An 18,535-nucleotide genomic window follows, 5' to 3' on the forward strand; every position below is an offset into this window, starting at 1 on the left:
TGGTCGCAGCCAGTTCGTGCGTTTCGGCGGCGCACGAAGCGAACCATGCGAGGTTACGAGCGGCGTCATCCAGGGCAGCGTGCTGGGGCCGCTGCTTTTCAACATCTATGTGTCCGACCTGCCTGCAGCCCAGAAAACTAACCTCGTGCGATACGCCGACGACTGCACCGTGTTCAGGATTGTGAGATGCCAAGATGACGTCGACGAACTGCAGGAAGACCTCGCCCTCGTTGACATCTGGTGCACCAACAACGGCATGCAGCTGAACGCCAAGAAATGCGTTGCGTTTGACATGACGCGCGCGCGCCAGCCGTGGACGCCCCAGTACACGATCGGTGGCGTGGCGCTCGACTACGTCTGCACGCAGCGCCTCCTTGGCGTCCATATCTCAAGAGATCTGCGCTGGAACCACCATGTCGAAGTCCAGCGTTAGAAAGCGGCGCGTACTCTTGGATTCGCGGCCCGCAATTTGCGTGGCTGCACGCAGAGAGTGAAAAGGATGGCGTACCTGACCCTCGTGAAGCCCAAGTTGTTTTACGGGACTCCGGCGTGGCACCCCTGGACCAAGGCAAACATCGGGAAGATGGCTAGAACCCAAAACAAAGCCCTCCACTTCATCTATGGTCGCCACGTCCCGCCGCCGCAACACCAGAAAATGCTGTCCGTCCCAGCCCAGCTGATGTTCAATGACCTGCTTTTCTTCAAGAAGAGTCTTTGCGGCCTCACAGATTACGACGCAATGGCGCGCATCACCGAGGGCCGAGTGCATCGCGGCGACGACTCGCAGCATCCGCGGCTGCAACAGCCACCAGCGCGCACCGAACTCGGCCAGTGTGTTTGATTTTCGAGTCATCGCCTTTTGGAATGCTACACCACCTGCATTGAAAGACTGTTCGGCGGCACAGTTTCCTTCCAAGTGTAAGGCGTTTGTGAGTGCTTTCTAGTGCAGCTTAATTAACCTCCTTTCAAGGCCCATTCCGGCTCTTCCCTCCTGGGTAGAGTTTTAGCGAGATGTTTACCAGGAATTGTGCCTTTGCTCACTATGTCCTTCCTATTTTTAATTTTTGACAAATTGTTTTTTTTTAACATGTATGTACATCTTTTGGTGAGAATAAACAAGCAATAAATAAATACAAAGCTGGTTGAAGTTGAGGCTGCCGTCCTGGCAAGGTTCCATGACGCAACGAAGAGGAGTCAAATTTTTAAAGGAATTACGGTTCGATGCTGGGCAGTAGAAGAAGCAGAAGCCGTGGGCCTGCCTTTTGAATAGTTTTGCGCCTCTCTGCCTTGGCTAGATCACTTCAAGAAAAAGCATAGGATCAGCGACAGGAAGATCACAAAGCCCACTAGCAAGCGAATTTTGACAGAACAAGCAGAAATCGTAAAGATAGTTGAAGAATTTGTAGCAGAAGTGAGAGAATTGATGAAGACAGCTGACACTCAATTCGTGTTCAATGTGGACCATACTGGCATCAACAAAGAAATCCACAATTCAAGGACGCTCGAATTCATCGACGAGCGGATTGTCGCTAAAGAAGTCCAGAGTGTCATCGCAACAACCCACTCTGTCACCCTTGTTCCTGTCTGCAACGCTGCAGGTCAGCTCCTGGAGCCTGCATATCTGATTTTCCCAGAAAAGAATGGAAGTTTCGGTCCAAACCTTGCTGTTGTGCGTCCTGAAAACCTGAAAATTACGTGCAATTTGTGGGAAGATGTTGGGCAGCCTGGTTAGGTAGCTTTTTGAGACCTGCGTATTTCCCCACGTCCCGGAGGGTGAAAAATCTGTGGTTCTCATTGATCACTGGCTTGGGTGGAAAACAAAGAGACCACTGATTCAAAGCTGGGCAGAGGAACACGGAATTAATATCGAAATCAAGCTGATTCCCGAGAGCACATCAGGAATGGTTCAACCCCTTGATGTGATTTTAATGGCCCGCTGAAAAATCATCTGCGGACACTTGAAGACAAGTCTGCATGGACAAGATTGATTTTAGCATCCAGACACGCAACAATCTCATCAAAATCATCAGCTTCACCTATAGTCAATTAAAATCCCATCGTTTTTCCAGCATGCTTGAATACGGCTGGAACCCCAGGTGCCAATCCCGGTGGATCCACCGGGGGAATCCCCGGGGATGTGTCCACCGTTTTAGAAGTTAGCTATTCTTATATAAAAGTCACGCGAAGTTTATAAATATTGCTTAGAGCTTTACTTTTCGTAACATTGTTACCGAAAATGATGATAAAAGCAAGCATAAAGAGCGAAAATAGAAGAGAGATTATTCTAGGAGGATCCACCTCGCGGGAGACTCGGCCACCACATTCCACCACAAAAAAATCGAGATATTTACATTAAATATGCCTCCAGTCAACTATTTGTGTCATAATCAATCGATAAATCTAACCTTCTCACTGCCGAATTCGTTCGGCGGCCGAATAAACTTCATCATTATCAGCCAGCTAAACTTTCGCGCCAAGCTTCTGCCGGGCATATGCGTGTTGCTTGGCAACACCGCCCATCACCTGTTCGCGACCGGCACTAGGCACTACAATCAACAATGGCGAGATCGCCGGCCAGTTTGCATTTTTGTCACAGGTTATGTTGTTTTTCTACTAATTTCGCTTGGAAAAACGCCTCGGCCTCCATCCGCAACCGTTTATTAAGAGCCGAGCTACGTTCGCACTGCGCACAGCTCTGCAACATCGTCGCCAAGTGCACTTTTATCCATTCAGTAGGTACGAATGATTAGATAATTATTTTCATATTATAATTAAAATTATGGGTTACTCAAGCTTTTCAATCACTCGGCACACTTCTCGCCCTGTCCTAGCGAGAAGTGTGAGTTGTGCGAAAAGTGTGAGTCTTCCAAATGTCTGCTAGAAATCCTAAACAATTAATAAAATCTTTCATTTTTGTCACAGAACGCCTCGTTGGAAAAGTGGAAGCGCGTACGTTTTACCCAAGACCTGGAAGATGGGTTGAAAGAGAAATTTCCACTCGTTGCTGACCTATTTTGATCACAGAGGCTTTTTCGTGCAGAGGTGAAACTATCCCTGAAAGACCTTTTAAGGTAACCCAGCCTGGCAGGGCCAGTCCTCTAAAGTCCAAATTGTTATATATTTATTATTTTTTATTTTTGGAAGCGCCTGGAGATAAATTTCATCTTTTGTGATTGCCATAGGAGTGCGGCGCCTGCTGTTGACGTTGCTGTGGCGCACAAGAGCTGTTCTTGCTGGAACTACATACGAGAAGTCAAATTCAACCAGATGAGCTGCACGAGCTCTCTTTCTATGTCTTCCTCTGGATTGACGCCGTCTACTCGTTTGAGCAGGACAGACGCATCACAGCGCTGGCATGTGAGTCCATCCAGCTGCCTCCTATCCTCTTGATACTGATTCTGTAGCTCGAGGCACATTGTCGGTGTCTTCACAGGGAGCCACCGAATGCCAGTGAATGCCGCCAAATGACCAACGATAGTTGTTTCTCTTATTTCATAACAACGAATATTAATATGTATTTATTCCTTACATCTTAATTAATAATAATTATATATTTCTTCAGTGTTGACGCGATAAGGCGGAAAAAGAGCCAGATAATGAGAGCAGCTGAAGCCGATTATATGACAAGTCTATGGACACTGATTTGCTTAGGCAAATTCCTGCTGTCGGTAATCTCGGTTTTCGAGCTTTTAGCACAAAATAGCTTTTTTTAAAAAAAATTGATTACTCCCCTCCTTTATTTTTCACTCCCATGCTCTACGGCTCTTCCTCCTCCTCTTCGTCGAATCTGTTCCTCATAATCCATAGTATTTTTTACTCAAGATCTTTTTTTGGCAAGATTTTTCGTCAGGAATAAAACTAAAACAAATTTTCGAAATTATTGGAAGCAAAAAATTTCAATTGTATTAAGGAATAATTTGTTAAACATTTTTTTCACTTATAATTGTATGGTATATTTTTTTATTTGCATTCTTTTTCTCTCAAATATCTGTTAAAATAAACTGTTTTTAAATAAGACATGCAAGGAAAATATGCGCCACTATGCATTAATTTGTGGGTTTTGTTAAAAATATATTTTTTAAGTAAATAAAGTTTCCAGGTTTTAATTTTTCCATTAAGATTAAGTGTAATACATATATATGTCAGGTAATAAAAAATTTGTATCAAATTTGGATAGCATTTAAATTTTATTGCGCTCAAACATTTATTCGAATAAAGAAAAAAAGGCTTCAATATTGGTAGTCCACCTGACGGGACGTGCTAGGTCTGTTGTTCGGGCCGCGAGGTGAATATCTGAGTAGAAATAAATTGTTTAATTAAAAAAGCTCTTCCAATAGCAATTTTAAATAATGGCTTATACCTCTGCTGGTCATTATAGAGTCTGCGTGGCGTATAGGACGTTCTGTTGCCACCATTGTATCTGAAAAATATACCGTTTTTGATAAGAACATATATTGTGCTGTTCGTATCAAAGACGCACCCTGAACTGTACGGTGAAAATCTGTAAGAGCTATAATTTCGGCCCCCACCGCCATACCAATTTGGGCTGAAACAAAAATTTCATAATTTCTAATTTATCAAAGCTAAACATATTAATTGGAACCTTTTATTGTTGATCCAATCTGACTGGTTCCTACGATGCGTTGGAGTTTTGTCGTTTTCGTTCGGACCAGAATGGGGCCTTGGGGAAACCCCAGTCAGCCTTGAGGATGGAACCCTGTCGGACGAAACACCTCTCCTGGGAAAAATGTGAAAAAGATTAATGAATATATAGAAACAAAGTGATATTTTAATAAAGCAGATAAATTTAAAAAATATATATATTTACATATAAACAGCAAAACTTACTCTTGGGAATCCTTCTCGGTCCTCTGTTCGCTTCCGGCTCGGCTGCGAGACCTACTCGAGCGCTTTTTTGCATCCTTTAGCCAACTTTGTACTCCTTGCGTAAAATTTATAAGATTGGCAGGGGGAGTAGTTTTCAGTTTAGGTAGTTCATCGACCACCGCTCCTACGGCAGAATAGGAAAAAAATTAGTTAAGCTAAAGAAAGTCTTTCTTAGAAAGGGCAAACAATTACTTTGTAACATGGCAGCAGTTTTGGTGGATCGAAATGCCAATTTGGTTGTCTTCCCTTGGTTGGACACGCCGTGCCAAGTGAACTTCTCAGCCATTTCATTTGACATAACTTTCCTCAGACATATATTAAGAAAGCTCGTCAAATTGGGCCCATGGAATAGACGCAGTCTTTTGACCTAATAGGAAAATACATTGCACACAAATATATTTTTTTTTATAAAAGATCAGAGGGTAACATTGATAATTTTGAAAATTTTTGCTTTTCAAATAATTGAGATTTTAGAATTACCAAAGATGTCACAACAGCTGGTTGATTCAAAGCATCCTCAAAGGCTTTGAACTCGTCGTCTGATTTACATGGCAGGGTTTGGTAAATGTCGTCGATGTTTGTGACAGTAGGGAGAGATGTGACGTTATTTGAGGTCAGAATAAATTTAATTTCGTCCAATCTCTCGTTCATCATCTTTGTCAGAGCATCAAACCTCCTGTCGATATACTCTGCAAAGATAAAAATTAATTAAGATTAAATCCAGCCAAGAAACAAACTAGTGCCAAATCATGCCAACAGCATAAAAGCACTGCATTTTTTAAACCTTTAAGATCCTTAGAATACTCATCTGATTTATGAGACACTTCGGGAAATTTATTCTGCTGGTGGGACTCATCATGGCTCAGATCTGAGGAAATTATAAATCCAATTAAAGAAGCAGCCCATACAAATAAATTTTGATTTATCTTACCCTCGGTATCTAAACAATTATAATCAAAAACAGAGCCTTCAACAAGATCATCGTCATCGTCCGAGGGAGGAATTGTTTCGATGTTGTCGGCCATGATTTTTCCAATCTCCGGAGACGTCCGCTCAATATGTGACGGTGATCCGCCAGAGTTATGCTGCTCTGCGTTTTTTGCTTCAACCTCTATATTTAAAGCTAGTTTAGATCCTGCAAAAAATATAAACAATTTAGGTGGTATTATTCCTTAGATAATCGCGTGGTGATTAAGATATAATATTGTCAGTATTGCTTAAAACATGTGTTTTTAAAAATCAATGACGTTTTTTTCTGGAGAGGGGGGAATATGGCAACAAAAATACTGAAGATATTTTTATACCGAATAAAAATTAAATTTAAAAAAGACAAAAATTACCCAAGTCAGTCAGATCAATTAACTTTGGTTGAGGAACAAAATCTTGCTCGTCTATTTCTGAGGAGCAATTACCACCATCAGAACTTTCAGAATTAACAGTGGCTAAGCTGTTTCTCAAGGTGCTGCTAGCGTTCCTTTTCTGTGATCTCCTTTTTCCTGCAAGTTGGATAAAAATTAGGACTTGGGTGAGTGCTATAAAAATCGTTTTATATATACCTGCTGTCACATTATTCTCCTCAGGACTGTTCAAATACCGACTTGGTTTCTTTCCTCTTGTGCTTCGAACGGCAGTTCCCTTGCCTGCGTCTGCGTCGCTGTCGTCTAAAAGTTTTTCTGCCGTTCTGAAGTCCTCTGAGTAAAAAAATCAAAGACTATGCTTAAAACTTATTATTTAGAACTCAGCATCATTGTGAATTTATTTTCCAACTTAATTTTTAAAAAACTAAAAACTAATTTAACTATTAAACATGTTTTCAAATTTTGAAAAATTCTAGAATATTATTGATTTAATCAACAATATATTGTATTTACCGGTTTGCCCAACAACCCTTTTGATAGGGAAGGTTGCCCACACTTCCCGTACTGGCTCAACATGCCGTTGCAGCATTTTTACAAATTGTAACGAGTTGCGATATGGGGGCCAGAACGTATGTCCACCACAAATCCATCTCGAAGAAAGAATCTCGAAGCTTCCTTGGTGTCCTCTCCGCTTTCCAAACTCGACCACGACATATTTGTATCTGAAAAGAGTTTCTTCAATAATCGCAAAAACATGCAAAAATATTATTGTGAAAAGAAGAAATATCAAGGGTTTTATTAAAAAATTGCACGGTTTTGAAAGAGGTCAACATTTGGCCTCATTAAAATTCACCAACGTCAACAACTGCTTACATTCAGAAAGCTGATTAAATTTACAGATTTTTTTTCTTAGCAAGATTTACTCAAATTCACGATTTTGTCTCAAAATGCTATGAAATTTTCGACAGGCCGTTACAGAAACTTTGAAACTTTTTGGGAAAAAATACTCAAAAGAATGAGAATCATCTCAGAAATAATATTTTGTCATCTTAATAACTCCTATGATTTTCAGAGCTCGGACCTCTATGACCTTTTGACTCAAATAAATTTTTTATTGATTTACGAAGACAGATACGTGCCGAAGTTCTCAATATTTTCTGATTAAGAAAACGTAATGAATATGATAATCATGCGAACTTATATATATGCCGCCTTCTGAAACAAATTGAGATGCAACAGCGGGAAATGCCCTCTTTGTTGACTAATCAGATGGCTTTGCTAGTTTCCTCCGAAATTGACATCGCTCGACAATGTTTTTTCACATGATTTGAATTCCTCTCATCGAGACAGTTTGTGTCTTTCTTTTGCAAATGTGCAATTTAGGTGGAAATCGCGGTAGAAAAATAACTTAGCGGATTTCTCCATTGAAATCCGTGCTAACTCTGTGGCCGATTTTCTCTAAAAATTTAAAGCACTGCCTCTGTGCATTATTTAACTACGCACATGATCTTTTCCTTTGATCTATACCTTTCTTTTCGTGTTTCTTCCTCATTGTCAGTCAGGTCCTGCTCATCCGCATTTTTATCATCATTTTCCATGTCTGACATCGTCCTAGAAATTATGCAGTCCTGCAAAATAATGAAAAACGAACTGGTTTTAGATTATCATTCAAAAAGGATTAATGTAATCATATAGAAGCTGAGAGTAACAACAGAAAATAAAAGCTGAATTTAATGTTATTGCATGCTCATATACCTTTTTATTCAAAACGTCTTAAGAAAAGTGCAAAAAATTTCAATCTCAGGGCTTTCGTCACTTCAACCACCATAGGGTGGAAAATTATAACTAAAACGCCGAACGCCCAGCCAGCAAATTTTTGGTCAGAAATATTCTGGCATTATTTGAATAATATGCCGAGAATATTTCCGTTGTGAATTTATCGAATTGAATTTATATAAAAATATGTCCTTTTTTAAGCATACGGTTGGCTGGACATTTTGGTGAAACACCAGGGTTTTGGGTTTTTCGGAAGTCTGCTAATCATTACAACATGTGTGGTGTTATGATACATTTACGAATTAATTGACAATATTTATGTACATAATTTACTTACAAATCACTCGCGCTTCTTCTCGGCGACGATACGAGCAATATCCATTTATTGTATACACACTCATTTGAGGAAATCAAACGAATGGAGCACTGGATGACACTTCAGCTGTCAGCAAGTCGAAATGCACTAATTATGTTGTAAAATTACTTAAATTTTGGCCTCGCCGTGCATGCCGTTTGTTTTCATGCGAGTCTGCGACCGCAGCGACCAGCATGCGTAAGGCATGGAGCGGAGCGGCGTTGCCAACAAACCGCCTGAACGCGTTGCGCGGCAAATTGAAAACACCGCTCTGAACGGCTTAATTAACTTCTACTAATTAACTAATTAGCTAGTTTTAGGACTTGAATGCGTGAAAGGATCAATAAATATTAAGTTATCTCACTTTTTGCTTCATATTATGTTATTTCTGAGTGATTTTTAGGAGGTGGAACGAGTTCGAAGTGGATCATTCTCCGGAGATCCACCTCGCTCGTTCTAAGTCGATTTATTGGCCAAATTTGGGTGACAACGTGGGGGGTATGTTCTAAAATCGTCATTTTAGGAACAGTTAGACCCTCATGCGTGAGTTTCATCGCATCAATGGGCAGATTTCACTAGTTTAATGAGTTCGCCAATTCTCGGGGGAATCCCCTCGCCCGTTCTAGGAGGATCCCCCGGGAATCCCCGGAGATTGGCACCTGGGGAAGAAGCCTGGCTACATTGAAAAACGAGGAGAATGGTATGAGCTTCCAAACAGCTACGGCTTCCCAATCCGTCCGGGACCGTGCGTCAAGTGCGGTAAAATGAGGTTCCTCCGGTGTAGCTGGTGTACGAGACTCCTTTGTTTCAAGCATTCTTTTGAACAATTGCACCTATGTGATGTTTACGTCGAGGAATAGAAAATATAACCTATAATTATTTCATTCGAATATATACATTAATTATTTGCTAACGAACTCATCACACAGGCCACCGAAAATGAAGTTAACGTCACGCCAACTTGCTTGGGTAATTTCATTTGGGTTTCTGGATAGCTTCAAGAGATTTTCAGCAATCATCATTGTTCTTTCATTAAATGGTTTCTTGTCATGAAGTTCCAGGTTGATCAAACTAAATGAGATCTGCCGTTCATATCGTCTAGCAAATGACTTGATCACTTTTCGGCTTCGATCGTTGTTTTCTCGCATAACTTGTTCTGCATCTGCAACCAGACTTAAGTCTCCATTCAAGATATGGATATCTTCTGCAATCAGGTTCTTGACGTCGATCTTGTAACAGTGAATTGCCCTAGCCACGAGGGACAGGGACGGAATAAGGATTCTTCATCCTGTAATGGGAGAGCGATTCAAAGATTTTATTATATTTCTACTTTCATTGACCGAGCAACTTATACTCATTCATTCATTTAATGAAGCACAACATTTTTGATAAATATTGAGATTAGAATCAAAGCAAGGTTTTATAATCTGATATCAGTGTCAAAGTATGCGAGATTCAAAAGTGTTTTTACCATCAGTACCTTTCGAGACAAGGCACGGACTAGTACTCGGGCACACCGGGAAAAACTCCCGGGACCATCTCGCAAACCTATGCTCGCCGGATAAAAAATCAGCTAATCAGCACCGATCTTGCGTGGTCGATGGGCAAGGGTTGCCGAACGAGGGTTCGAGGGGCGAAACCACCCCAGCGCCCATAGGGCAATTTTTAAAAAACTATCAACTTGACCAATTTTCTAGGTTTTTCGAGGGCAGCGGGATTGGAGGGGGTGCAGGTGGCGGAAAAAGGGTGAATCCGACGCAGAATATTGCGGCGCGATTAACGAACACCGTTTTCGCCATCAAGTACAAACAAGACCGGAGTTATGAAGTTTTAAAGCCGAAACATCGTACTCTGTGAAATTAAAAATTGGCGGAAAAGCCTTTCAAACTTCACTAGCCACAGCCAATAGTTTTCAAGGTAAAAAGGAAAAAATGAAAAAAACATGGGACTACTTTTAAACATGTTTTCAATAACTTTTTTCACGCACAAGACCTTAAGGCTACTTTATCAAAATGATATATCTTTATATTTGAAATTATAGTTTAGAATATTAACTTTTAATGAAATCTAAACTCTAATTTTCCACAAATCAAACATGTTTTATTCCCTACCAGATAATTTACAATGTGTAGACATACACATCCAAATCGAAGCCTTTCAATTCTTGTTAAATCATTTCATGAACTCTTTACCAATTATCTTTTGCTTGTTTATTTTCATCAAAGAAATGTACATACATGTTAAAAAACAATTTTTCAAACACTAAAAATATAAATCACAGTGAGAAAAGGCACCATTCCTGGTAGACATCTCGCTAAAACTACCCAGGAGGGCAGAGCTGGAATGGCCCTTGAAAAGAGGGGAATTAAGCTGCCCTAGAAACACGCACTCACATACGCCTTACTCTTGGAAGGAAACTGTGCCGCCGAACAGTCTTTCAATGCAGGTGGTGTAGCATTCCAAAAGGCGATGACTCGAAAATCAAACACACTGGCCGAGTTCGGTGCGCGCTGGTGGCTGTTGCAGCCGCGGATGCTGCGAGTCGTCGCCGCGATGCACTCGGCCCTCGGTGATGCGCGCCATTGCGTCGTAATCTGTGAGGCCGCAAAGACTCTTCTTGAAGAAAAGCAGGTCATTGAACATCAGCTGGGCTGGGACGGACAGCATTTTCTGGTGTTGCGGCTGCAGGACGTGGCGACCATAGATGAAGTGGAGGGCTTTGTTTTGGCAACAAAAAAAATTTGACCATTTTGGGACAAAAAAAATGTAAAATTGTAAGAAAATTGTTTGAAGAAAAAATAAAACCGGAAACTGATCCAAAAACAAAAACCTTTTTGTTTTAATTCGTTACATTAAATGAATGAAACCGTATCCCTAAAAAGCACAAAAATATTGTATCGTTTCGAAGGTCGGGAAAGGGTGTGAATCGAAATTTTTTAGTTGATGCCAAAAAAATAAAAATTCTACTTTCAATTAAAATTCCAAAAATCATTGTTTTACTTCCATGCGGTAAATTAAATGAAAACGACCGTATTCCTGAAATGAAACCATTTGAATGAAGAAGATTGATTTTAAAATTCAAAAGATATTTTTAATCTCAGAATACAGGGAAACAATTATTTTTTTAAAACGTAAAACTTATCAAAGAGAATTATATTAATTCTTTTGTGAATTAAAATGAAATGGATTTCCTTTGAAACTATAAGTCAGTTTTGTTTTCTATTCAGGTGTAACAATTAATTGTATATTGTGCAATATGTTATGAGCAATGACACGTAAATTAAATGATTTATTTATTATTTTGTTAACACTCTTTCCTATTGTCCCCCTCTTATTTCTCCTTCGTGAAACAAATTGTCCGCAAGTGAAATTTGAGAGAATTGTGTGAATTATAGACATTCCATCCGTGAATGTGTGTAATTGATGTCAGGGTTAACGCACGAAGAAATGTCACCGGCCCTCAGGTACTTGTTTGGGGAGGAAAAGGCTTGCCTTTTCCTTTACGGGGATTTGAGAGTCAGAAGACTTTAACACGCTAAAGGAGACACACGTTCCGTGGTCAGGAGTGTGATCTCCCAACATCTTCGAGTAAAGATAGCTCGGACCCGACCGATAAGTGAGAGATAGAAGAACCGACGTAAGTCCCTCTTCATTTCACCCGTCTTACTTTGGGCCAAGACGATACTACTTTTGTGGTATAATTGTTTCTAATAAGGAAACTGATTCTGACTCTCACGCTGACCCGACAGGTACCAAGTGTGCGTCGGTTTTATATCCCTCATCGCATCTGCGTGATACCGGCGGCACCATGCCCGCCGTGGCAACATAGCGGACGGTTGCGCCCATCTACACCTTGGCGCACCTCGACTAGCAGGTCGAATAGGCGGACGACAACCCTTCTGGAGTTTCCGACGGGAAGCTTCAAATCTACCAATGAACCACGACATCTCCGAGTATTTCATCGAACGATTCAGTGATGAGTATTCGTGTTTAAGCGCGCTATATAAATTTCTTCCTATCCTGTTTCCCTACTAACATTTATTTTTTTTGTAAAATCTATTTCACCAATATAAATATGACTAGAATTGAGCCATGCTATTATACAACACCGCTTATACATCTTGCTCCGTTATTTTAAAAGGATTGTTAAATTTTTCTAGATTTGTGAATAATCTCCGCATTTTATTTTGTATTCAGTCCGGCGAGAAAACATATATTCTGAGCTATAATATTAAAGAGAAAAAACTAGGAGAGAAATAATTCTCGAAATACGAACCCAGGACCTTTTGTGAGTGAATTGATTGAAATTTATTAGATATTCGGAATAGCAGAGCAGCGTTTCGTAATATTCAGTATTCAACCTATTTAGGTTTGGCATTCCTCTTTTGACATGTGATATGGCATCCCAAGGGGAACGAACCCTTGACCTCTGGATTAGCATCCGATCTTTTATGTGAGCAGAGTTCTCACAGAAGGTGAACAAAAATATCCGACGATCCACAAAGAGGCGTTGGCTATTATTTGGTCAATAGAACGTTTGGAGGGATACCTGGCGTATGGCAAATTCCTTTTGTATACAGATAACCGACCGCTCAAATTCCTGAACGACATTAAAAACCCCAAGGGTGGACTAGCTAATTGGATTCAAAAACTGGAAAAATACAATTTTGAAGTTTTCCATAAGCCGGGGAAATTGAATGTTGTTCCGGATTTGTTGTCGAGATCATTTTCGGCGCCGATAAAAATTAGCCCGATTAAGTTGCCAAAGAGAATTTCAGACCCGTGGTATTTGGATTTACGAGATAAAGTTTCAAGTCAACCGGAGAAATTTCCTCTGTTAAAGATTGAGGACGGAAGGGTTTGTAAGTTGGTAAAGAGTTGGATTTCTTGGGAGGAGTCTTGTTTTAAAGAAATAGTTCCTAAAGAGAGAAGGACGGAAATCATGCAAAGGTGTCACGACGCACCAGATGCAGGGCACTTTGGATTTCTTATGACTTTCAGTCGTATTTCAGAGCACTATTATTGGCCGAAAATGCGTAGTGATATTTCGCGTTATTTGTCAAATTGTAGAGAGTGTGCAATGCAAAAGTCTAGCCAGTCTGCTAAAGCAGGTTTTCTGGGGTCTTCAAAGCGTTGGGACCCTGGCAGGTGATTGCAAGTGACCTCGTTGGTGAATTTCCGCGCAGTATTCGGGGCAAGAAATACGTATTTTCCTTGGTAGATTTTTTCACGAAGTACATTGTGTTGAAGCCATTAAGAGACGCGACAGCGAAGAGTGTGTGTGAGGCGTTAGAAAGTGTATTTTACACTTACGGCGCGCCAAAGATAGTCATTCAGGATGATGCACAAAATTTTTAGAGTGTGTTGTACAAGAGTTTTACAAAAAAATTTAATGTCGGTTTACAATATACACCACGTTACCATCCGGCTGCTAATCCCATAGAACGATGTAATAGGGTATTAGAAACTGTCATTCGCTGCCATGTTAATAATTGACAGAAAGATTGGGACGCGTATTTGCCACAAATAGCGTTTGCAATAAATTCAAGCGTGCACGAGACGACTCGACTTTCTCCTTTTTTCCTTGCATAAACCTGCACACCGTTCGTCGCACGCAGGCTCACGCTCGCCGGCGTCGTGGACATTCTAGAGTTGGTGGACGACGTCGATCTCGACATGGAGGAGGATACTCGTTTTCGGACACCGGACGAGCCGCGGCCTCTCGGGGTCAACGACCCTCCCATGACTGCGGCCGAGGCACGAGGTAGGTTTTCCGCGAAGCGATCATTCGTAACGTAGTTGACCATTGTTTTAAAGCCGACTTCAACAAGTTAAACGAAAAACAGCAAGATATTGTCCTCGCGATCACGGAGTTGCACGACGCCTACACGTCAGACCGACCGCGCGTGACGCGCGCAATTTTTTTTGTCCGGACCCGCAGGTACTCGCGTAAAAAATGTTGATACGGTACTTGATTTATTTTCGCGTTAGGTACCGGCAAGAGGAGGGTCATCACGCACATCGACCACGAGGTCAGACGACGCGGCGGGACGGTTATCAAGGTGGCACCAACCGGAATGGCAGCGAGCAACATCGGAGGCAGGACGGCGCACTCGGCGTTCGGATTGCCGCTCAACATGAACTCGACGTCCACTTCAGCCATGATGTCAGATCAACGCCGCTGGCAGCTACTCCGCAGCGCTACGCTCATCATTTTTGACGAACTTGCCATGGCGAGCTACGAATTTTTGCGCATCCTGCACGAGATCCTGCTCGACATGCACTTCAAAAGGAACGCGCCTATGCCGCGAGACGCCGTTCCTGCAGACTGGCCGCCGCTGTTCGCAGGTGTCCCCATCCTCCTGATCGGCGATTTTCATCAAGCAGGCCCCGTCGCGACCCACGGCCCACGGACGATTGATGCAAGACTTGCACATTCTCAACTGGGAGCACTTTCGCAGGTATTATTGATATTCCACGAGTCGAAACGCACAATTGCCAACATTAATTTGCAGGTGCCATGTCATGGAGCTGACGACCAACATGAGAGCTGCCGAGTGGCTCCTGAGGCTTGGTGAAGGACGCATTGTCGATACAGCGTCGCAGAGGAAGAATTTTGTCAAGCTCCCAGCTCAGTGGATGGTGCACAATCTCGGTGACCTGATTACCTCCGTGTTCGGAACCGACATCATCAAAAACAGAGGAAAATTTGATTCTGCAGTAGACTCGCTTCGAGAATACATCGAAATTACAAGAGGCATACAAAAAGTATTAATTATTCATGGTTATTTTAAGCACTAAACAAAATTTATAATAATAATTATTTTTAAAATATTCATGAATCAATCATTTCAGGTATTTCAGTGGGAAAAAGCTGGAAACCTTGGCAGCGAGGTACTCTAGTCTCAACCCATGGATTCAATACCATTGCAACCAGACTTCTTGAAAGCAAAATGATGGTCTTTATTTATGGAAGTAGATTTTCATCGAACTGCATTGAAAATCTGTTTTCAGTTATTCGATCAAGAAACCCAGTTCCAACTGCTTTTCAATGGAAATTGCTCCTTAAGAACATCATTCTTTCGCAATATTCAAATTCAATTCAATTCCGGCCATGTTTTTCGTACTTGCTTTACAACGCAGGCTGGCAATACAATCCGATTATCTTTTCCTAATTTCTCTCCGGAGTGAACCCATGGCACAAAATACCTATTTGATAATAATAATAATAATAAGGAGTCCGATTGTTGCCGACAACAAGAACGGACGCACTTCAAATTCGCTCCTCAGAATTTTCCCCTTTTGGCCCCGACGTTGAACTTTGACTGGAAGAAACTGGCATATCCTTGCTCAGCTTTTCACGCCGCATCGATCGACGTCAAAATTTCTTCTGGGGGACAAGATTTCGGCCCAAAATTCTGGTTTAGAAGTTCTGACCGGCGAGTGAGTACAATTCCACCAAAGCAACAATGGCAAAGACCAACTAGCGCCCGAGTAGCTCGCCAACGGCACCCTGCGAATTTTCGCTCGCGACATCGCAGAATCGCGCCGAGGTGCTCTGCCTTGGCGGAGAGGAGTCCTCTTTAGCCGGAGGATGCGGCTCTCCGTCCAAGAAACCGGCCACCGCAACGACCATCGAGGGATCTCAGCTTGGGACGACCCAGAGTCGACCCCGCCGTGCCCTCAACCCTACCATCGAACGAGCGACAGCCGGCACTCCTGAAGAAAGAAATTCATTTTCAGACGAGGGGTGGCTCTAAGCCTGCGTAATAGACTGGCCGGGGGAGTGGAATCGAGTTCCAGCGCCAAATCTCCCTGACGAGTTGCCGGGGGCCAGCGTGGAAGAGCGACAAGCCTTGGCTAACGCCCGGCTGCTCACCATGCTTCTAACTCAGCCAAGTCAACTTTGAGAAAACCAATCCGAGCTGAAGACGAAGTTTCTGGCCATCATCCTGATCAGTCGAACAGGCCTCACGGCTCCTGGTGGGTGATTGCTGCGTGGGACCAAGACTGAAGTGAGGACCGGCGCCCTGAACTCGCCTTCGGAGACAACCCCGGCTAATCCGATTTGTCCAGGCGCCATTTCCCGACTTGGCCTCTTTTGTAGGCCCGTCGGGTTATGTGTATCTCTGTTCATCCAGAATAAATACAGAATAATAATAATTTATATGTTTTTTGGCATGTACATAATTTTACACAGTAATGCAATAAACCACATACATCCAATTGCAAATCAAACATTTAGTTACATTCACTTAAAAAGAAAAGAAAAATTGAAGTTGCTACAACTTCTGTACACAATCAAAATACTCTTCAGCACTATAAAACTGTTTTTGATGTTCAAATTCACGCAGCATAGCAACAAACTCCTTATAACGCGGTTCAAGACGAAGAGACACTGGCAGCGCATTATACAAAGTAGCTGCACAAGTTTGTGGGTTTTGTTTAGAGTTTTGAGTCGTTTGCGCTGGAACATATAGCTCTGGTTTCCTCCTCGTATTGTACTCGTGAACAATACGAGGAGGAAACCAGAGCTATAGGTATCTTAGCGTAGCATTGTTATTTGATTTGAGACGAGCAATCTCTGTTAGTCAGTGATATATCTAAGGAGAGTAGAGACTAGGAGGCGGCATTCGGTATCAGAGCTGATACCCTACTATATGCACGTCAGCTTTATTTTCACGGTGTTTGTATGTTGATTTAGCAACGCAGCTGAAATTTTGTAAACAGCTTTAATTGAGATACAGTATCTCACATACAAAATTCGGTGTCCGGGACGGTGTGCGCGTGAAGCATTGAGAGTAAATAGGAATTAAACGAGTCCCAAAGGTTAGTAAATCGTTTGCAGTTTCATTATTTCAGTTTCAATATTGAGTAAACAAACCAACGAAGTTTGCGCGCAAATTGTGGGATCTAAAAGGAATAACTTTGCTCATTTATTCAATGAAATTCGGGAATGGGTTATTTACTGACCAACAGCAATAAATTATACACATTACTTAATTAAGACTTCAGTATTTATTCTTATATATTGGAAAAATAAAATGCATTATTTTTGATTAAACCACATAATGATTACTCTATTTTTCATCACAGCCCGTGTCCAAGCCTATCAATCCCTAGCCAGTTTTTATTTTAAACCATTTAAATGGTTGCCTGCACGAAATGCAAGAAGAAGCAGACGAACGGTTTCAGCATGTTTAAGTTCCCTATGAAAGACCCGGCACGATTAAAAATTCGGGAAGAGTTCACGGGTGACAATTTTGTGGCCAAACCTTCTAGCCAGCTCTACCAGGTATGTTCCTAATTTTGCAAAGTATAAAGGTACTTTCAATATGGAAGTTAATTATAATGAATTCCACGAAAACCAACTGATATGACTCGCCGCGGCTTCATAAAAGGAGCTGTACCAGGCAAAACTCGCCAAGAAATGGAGCAAGTGGAATTGGATTGCACGACTCGCGACGAAGAAGAATAATGAAGGGTTTTTATTTTTAGTTTAAATCTTGAATAGCTTATTGTTAATAATGTTTTGTCACAAAATACTTCGCATTGACTGTGTGCATAAGCATGTCGTCAAATTATTGGGGTTCTCTTTCAAGGCCCACCAGGTATACGTATTGCTTGTTTTATTTCACATTTGAATAACTAGAATGAAAAAGAAACTAATAATAATCCTTAGCTAATAGAGAAAAATGCTTTAAAAGTTGGCGAAATAGAAAGTTATTTTGGTTAATTTTAATTACATATTATTTATAGAGCACACACTCACCCAAAAAAATCTCAAATAGAGACACTTTTCAGCCATCTCAAACTGATGCACTTAAAAAACATCTCAAATAGAGTCACTTTTGCAAAAAATGACTCTATTTGAGACGCACACGAGTTACCGTCTCTAACAGAGACGGTGGCAGAAAAGTGTCTCTATTTGAGATACTTTTTGGAAAGCATCTCACCGAGTGATAGATAGCGCGCTACCGCTAGCTGCCGGCGGCCGCTTCCTCGCTGCATTTTGCAGACTTTAGTGGCTTGTTACGGCTTTTTGGACATTGTGTGGAGGACGTCTTTAATAAAACTCTTCGTGTTATTGTTTTGACAAGCTGATCATCATGATGGGCAACGTTTCAGGGTGAGTTGAACTACCAAAATTACATAATTA

At 41.5% G+C, this 18,535-nt stretch overlaps 1 protein-coding gene and 1 long non-coding RNA gene across 2 annotated transcripts; one reads left to right on the forward strand and one right to left on the reverse strand.

Moving 5' to 3' along the window:
* Positions 1-2,114: 2,114 nt before the first annotated feature.
* LOC135937764 (uncharacterized) lies at positions 2,115-3,312 on the forward strand. Its single transcript, XR_010574548.1, has 3 exons — positions 2,115-2,736; positions 2,923-3,071; positions 3,183-3,312. It is a non-coding gene; the product is annotated as an uncharacterized LOC135937764 (long non-coding RNA).
* A 789-nt stretch (positions 3,313-4,101) lies between these two features.
* On the reverse strand, positions 4,102-9,039 carry LOC135937763 (uncharacterized). Its single transcript, XM_065480990.1, has 14 exons — positions 8,359-9,039; positions 7,773-7,873; positions 6,759-6,967; positions 6,444-6,578; positions 6,228-6,383; positions 5,819-6,022; positions 5,672-5,755; positions 5,368-5,576; positions 5,080-5,254; positions 4,849-5,011; positions 4,604-4,738; positions 4,481-4,546; positions 4,361-4,420; positions 4,102-4,293 (listed from the first exon to the last, which is right to left on the reverse strand). Exons 2-14 carry the CDS (start codon positions 7,850-7,852, stop codon positions 4,230-4,232), a joined length of 1,740 nt encoding a protein of 579 aa, XP_065337062.1. The 5' UTR covers positions 7,853-7,873; positions 8,359-9,039; the 3' UTR covers positions 4,102-4,229.
* Between the last annotated feature and the right edge of the window lie 9,496 nt (positions 9,040-18,535).

Source organism: Cloeon dipterum, chromosome 2 (assembly GCF_949628265.1).
Source record: "Cloeon dipterum chromosome 2, ieCloDipt1.1, whole genome shotgun sequence".
Taxonomy (NCBI): domain Eukaryota; kingdom Metazoa; phylum Arthropoda; class Insecta; order Ephemeroptera; family Baetidae; genus Cloeon; species Cloeon dipterum.

Excerpts from the sequence above, each read along its gene's own strand:
- LOC135937763 (XM_065480990.1), bottom strand. The coding sequence starts at position 7,852 with ATGTCAGACATGGAAAATGATGATAAAAATGCGGATGAGCAGGACCTG. Across the intron at positions 6,023-6,227 it reads AATTGATCTGACTGACTTGG|GATCTAAACTAGCTTTAAAT; the intron begins GTAATTTTTGTC and ends TATTTTTTGCAG. Across the intron at positions 5,255-5,367 it reads CAGCTGTTGTGACATCTTTG|GTCAAAAGACTGCGTCTATT; the intron begins GTAATTCTAAAA and ends TTTTCCTATTAG.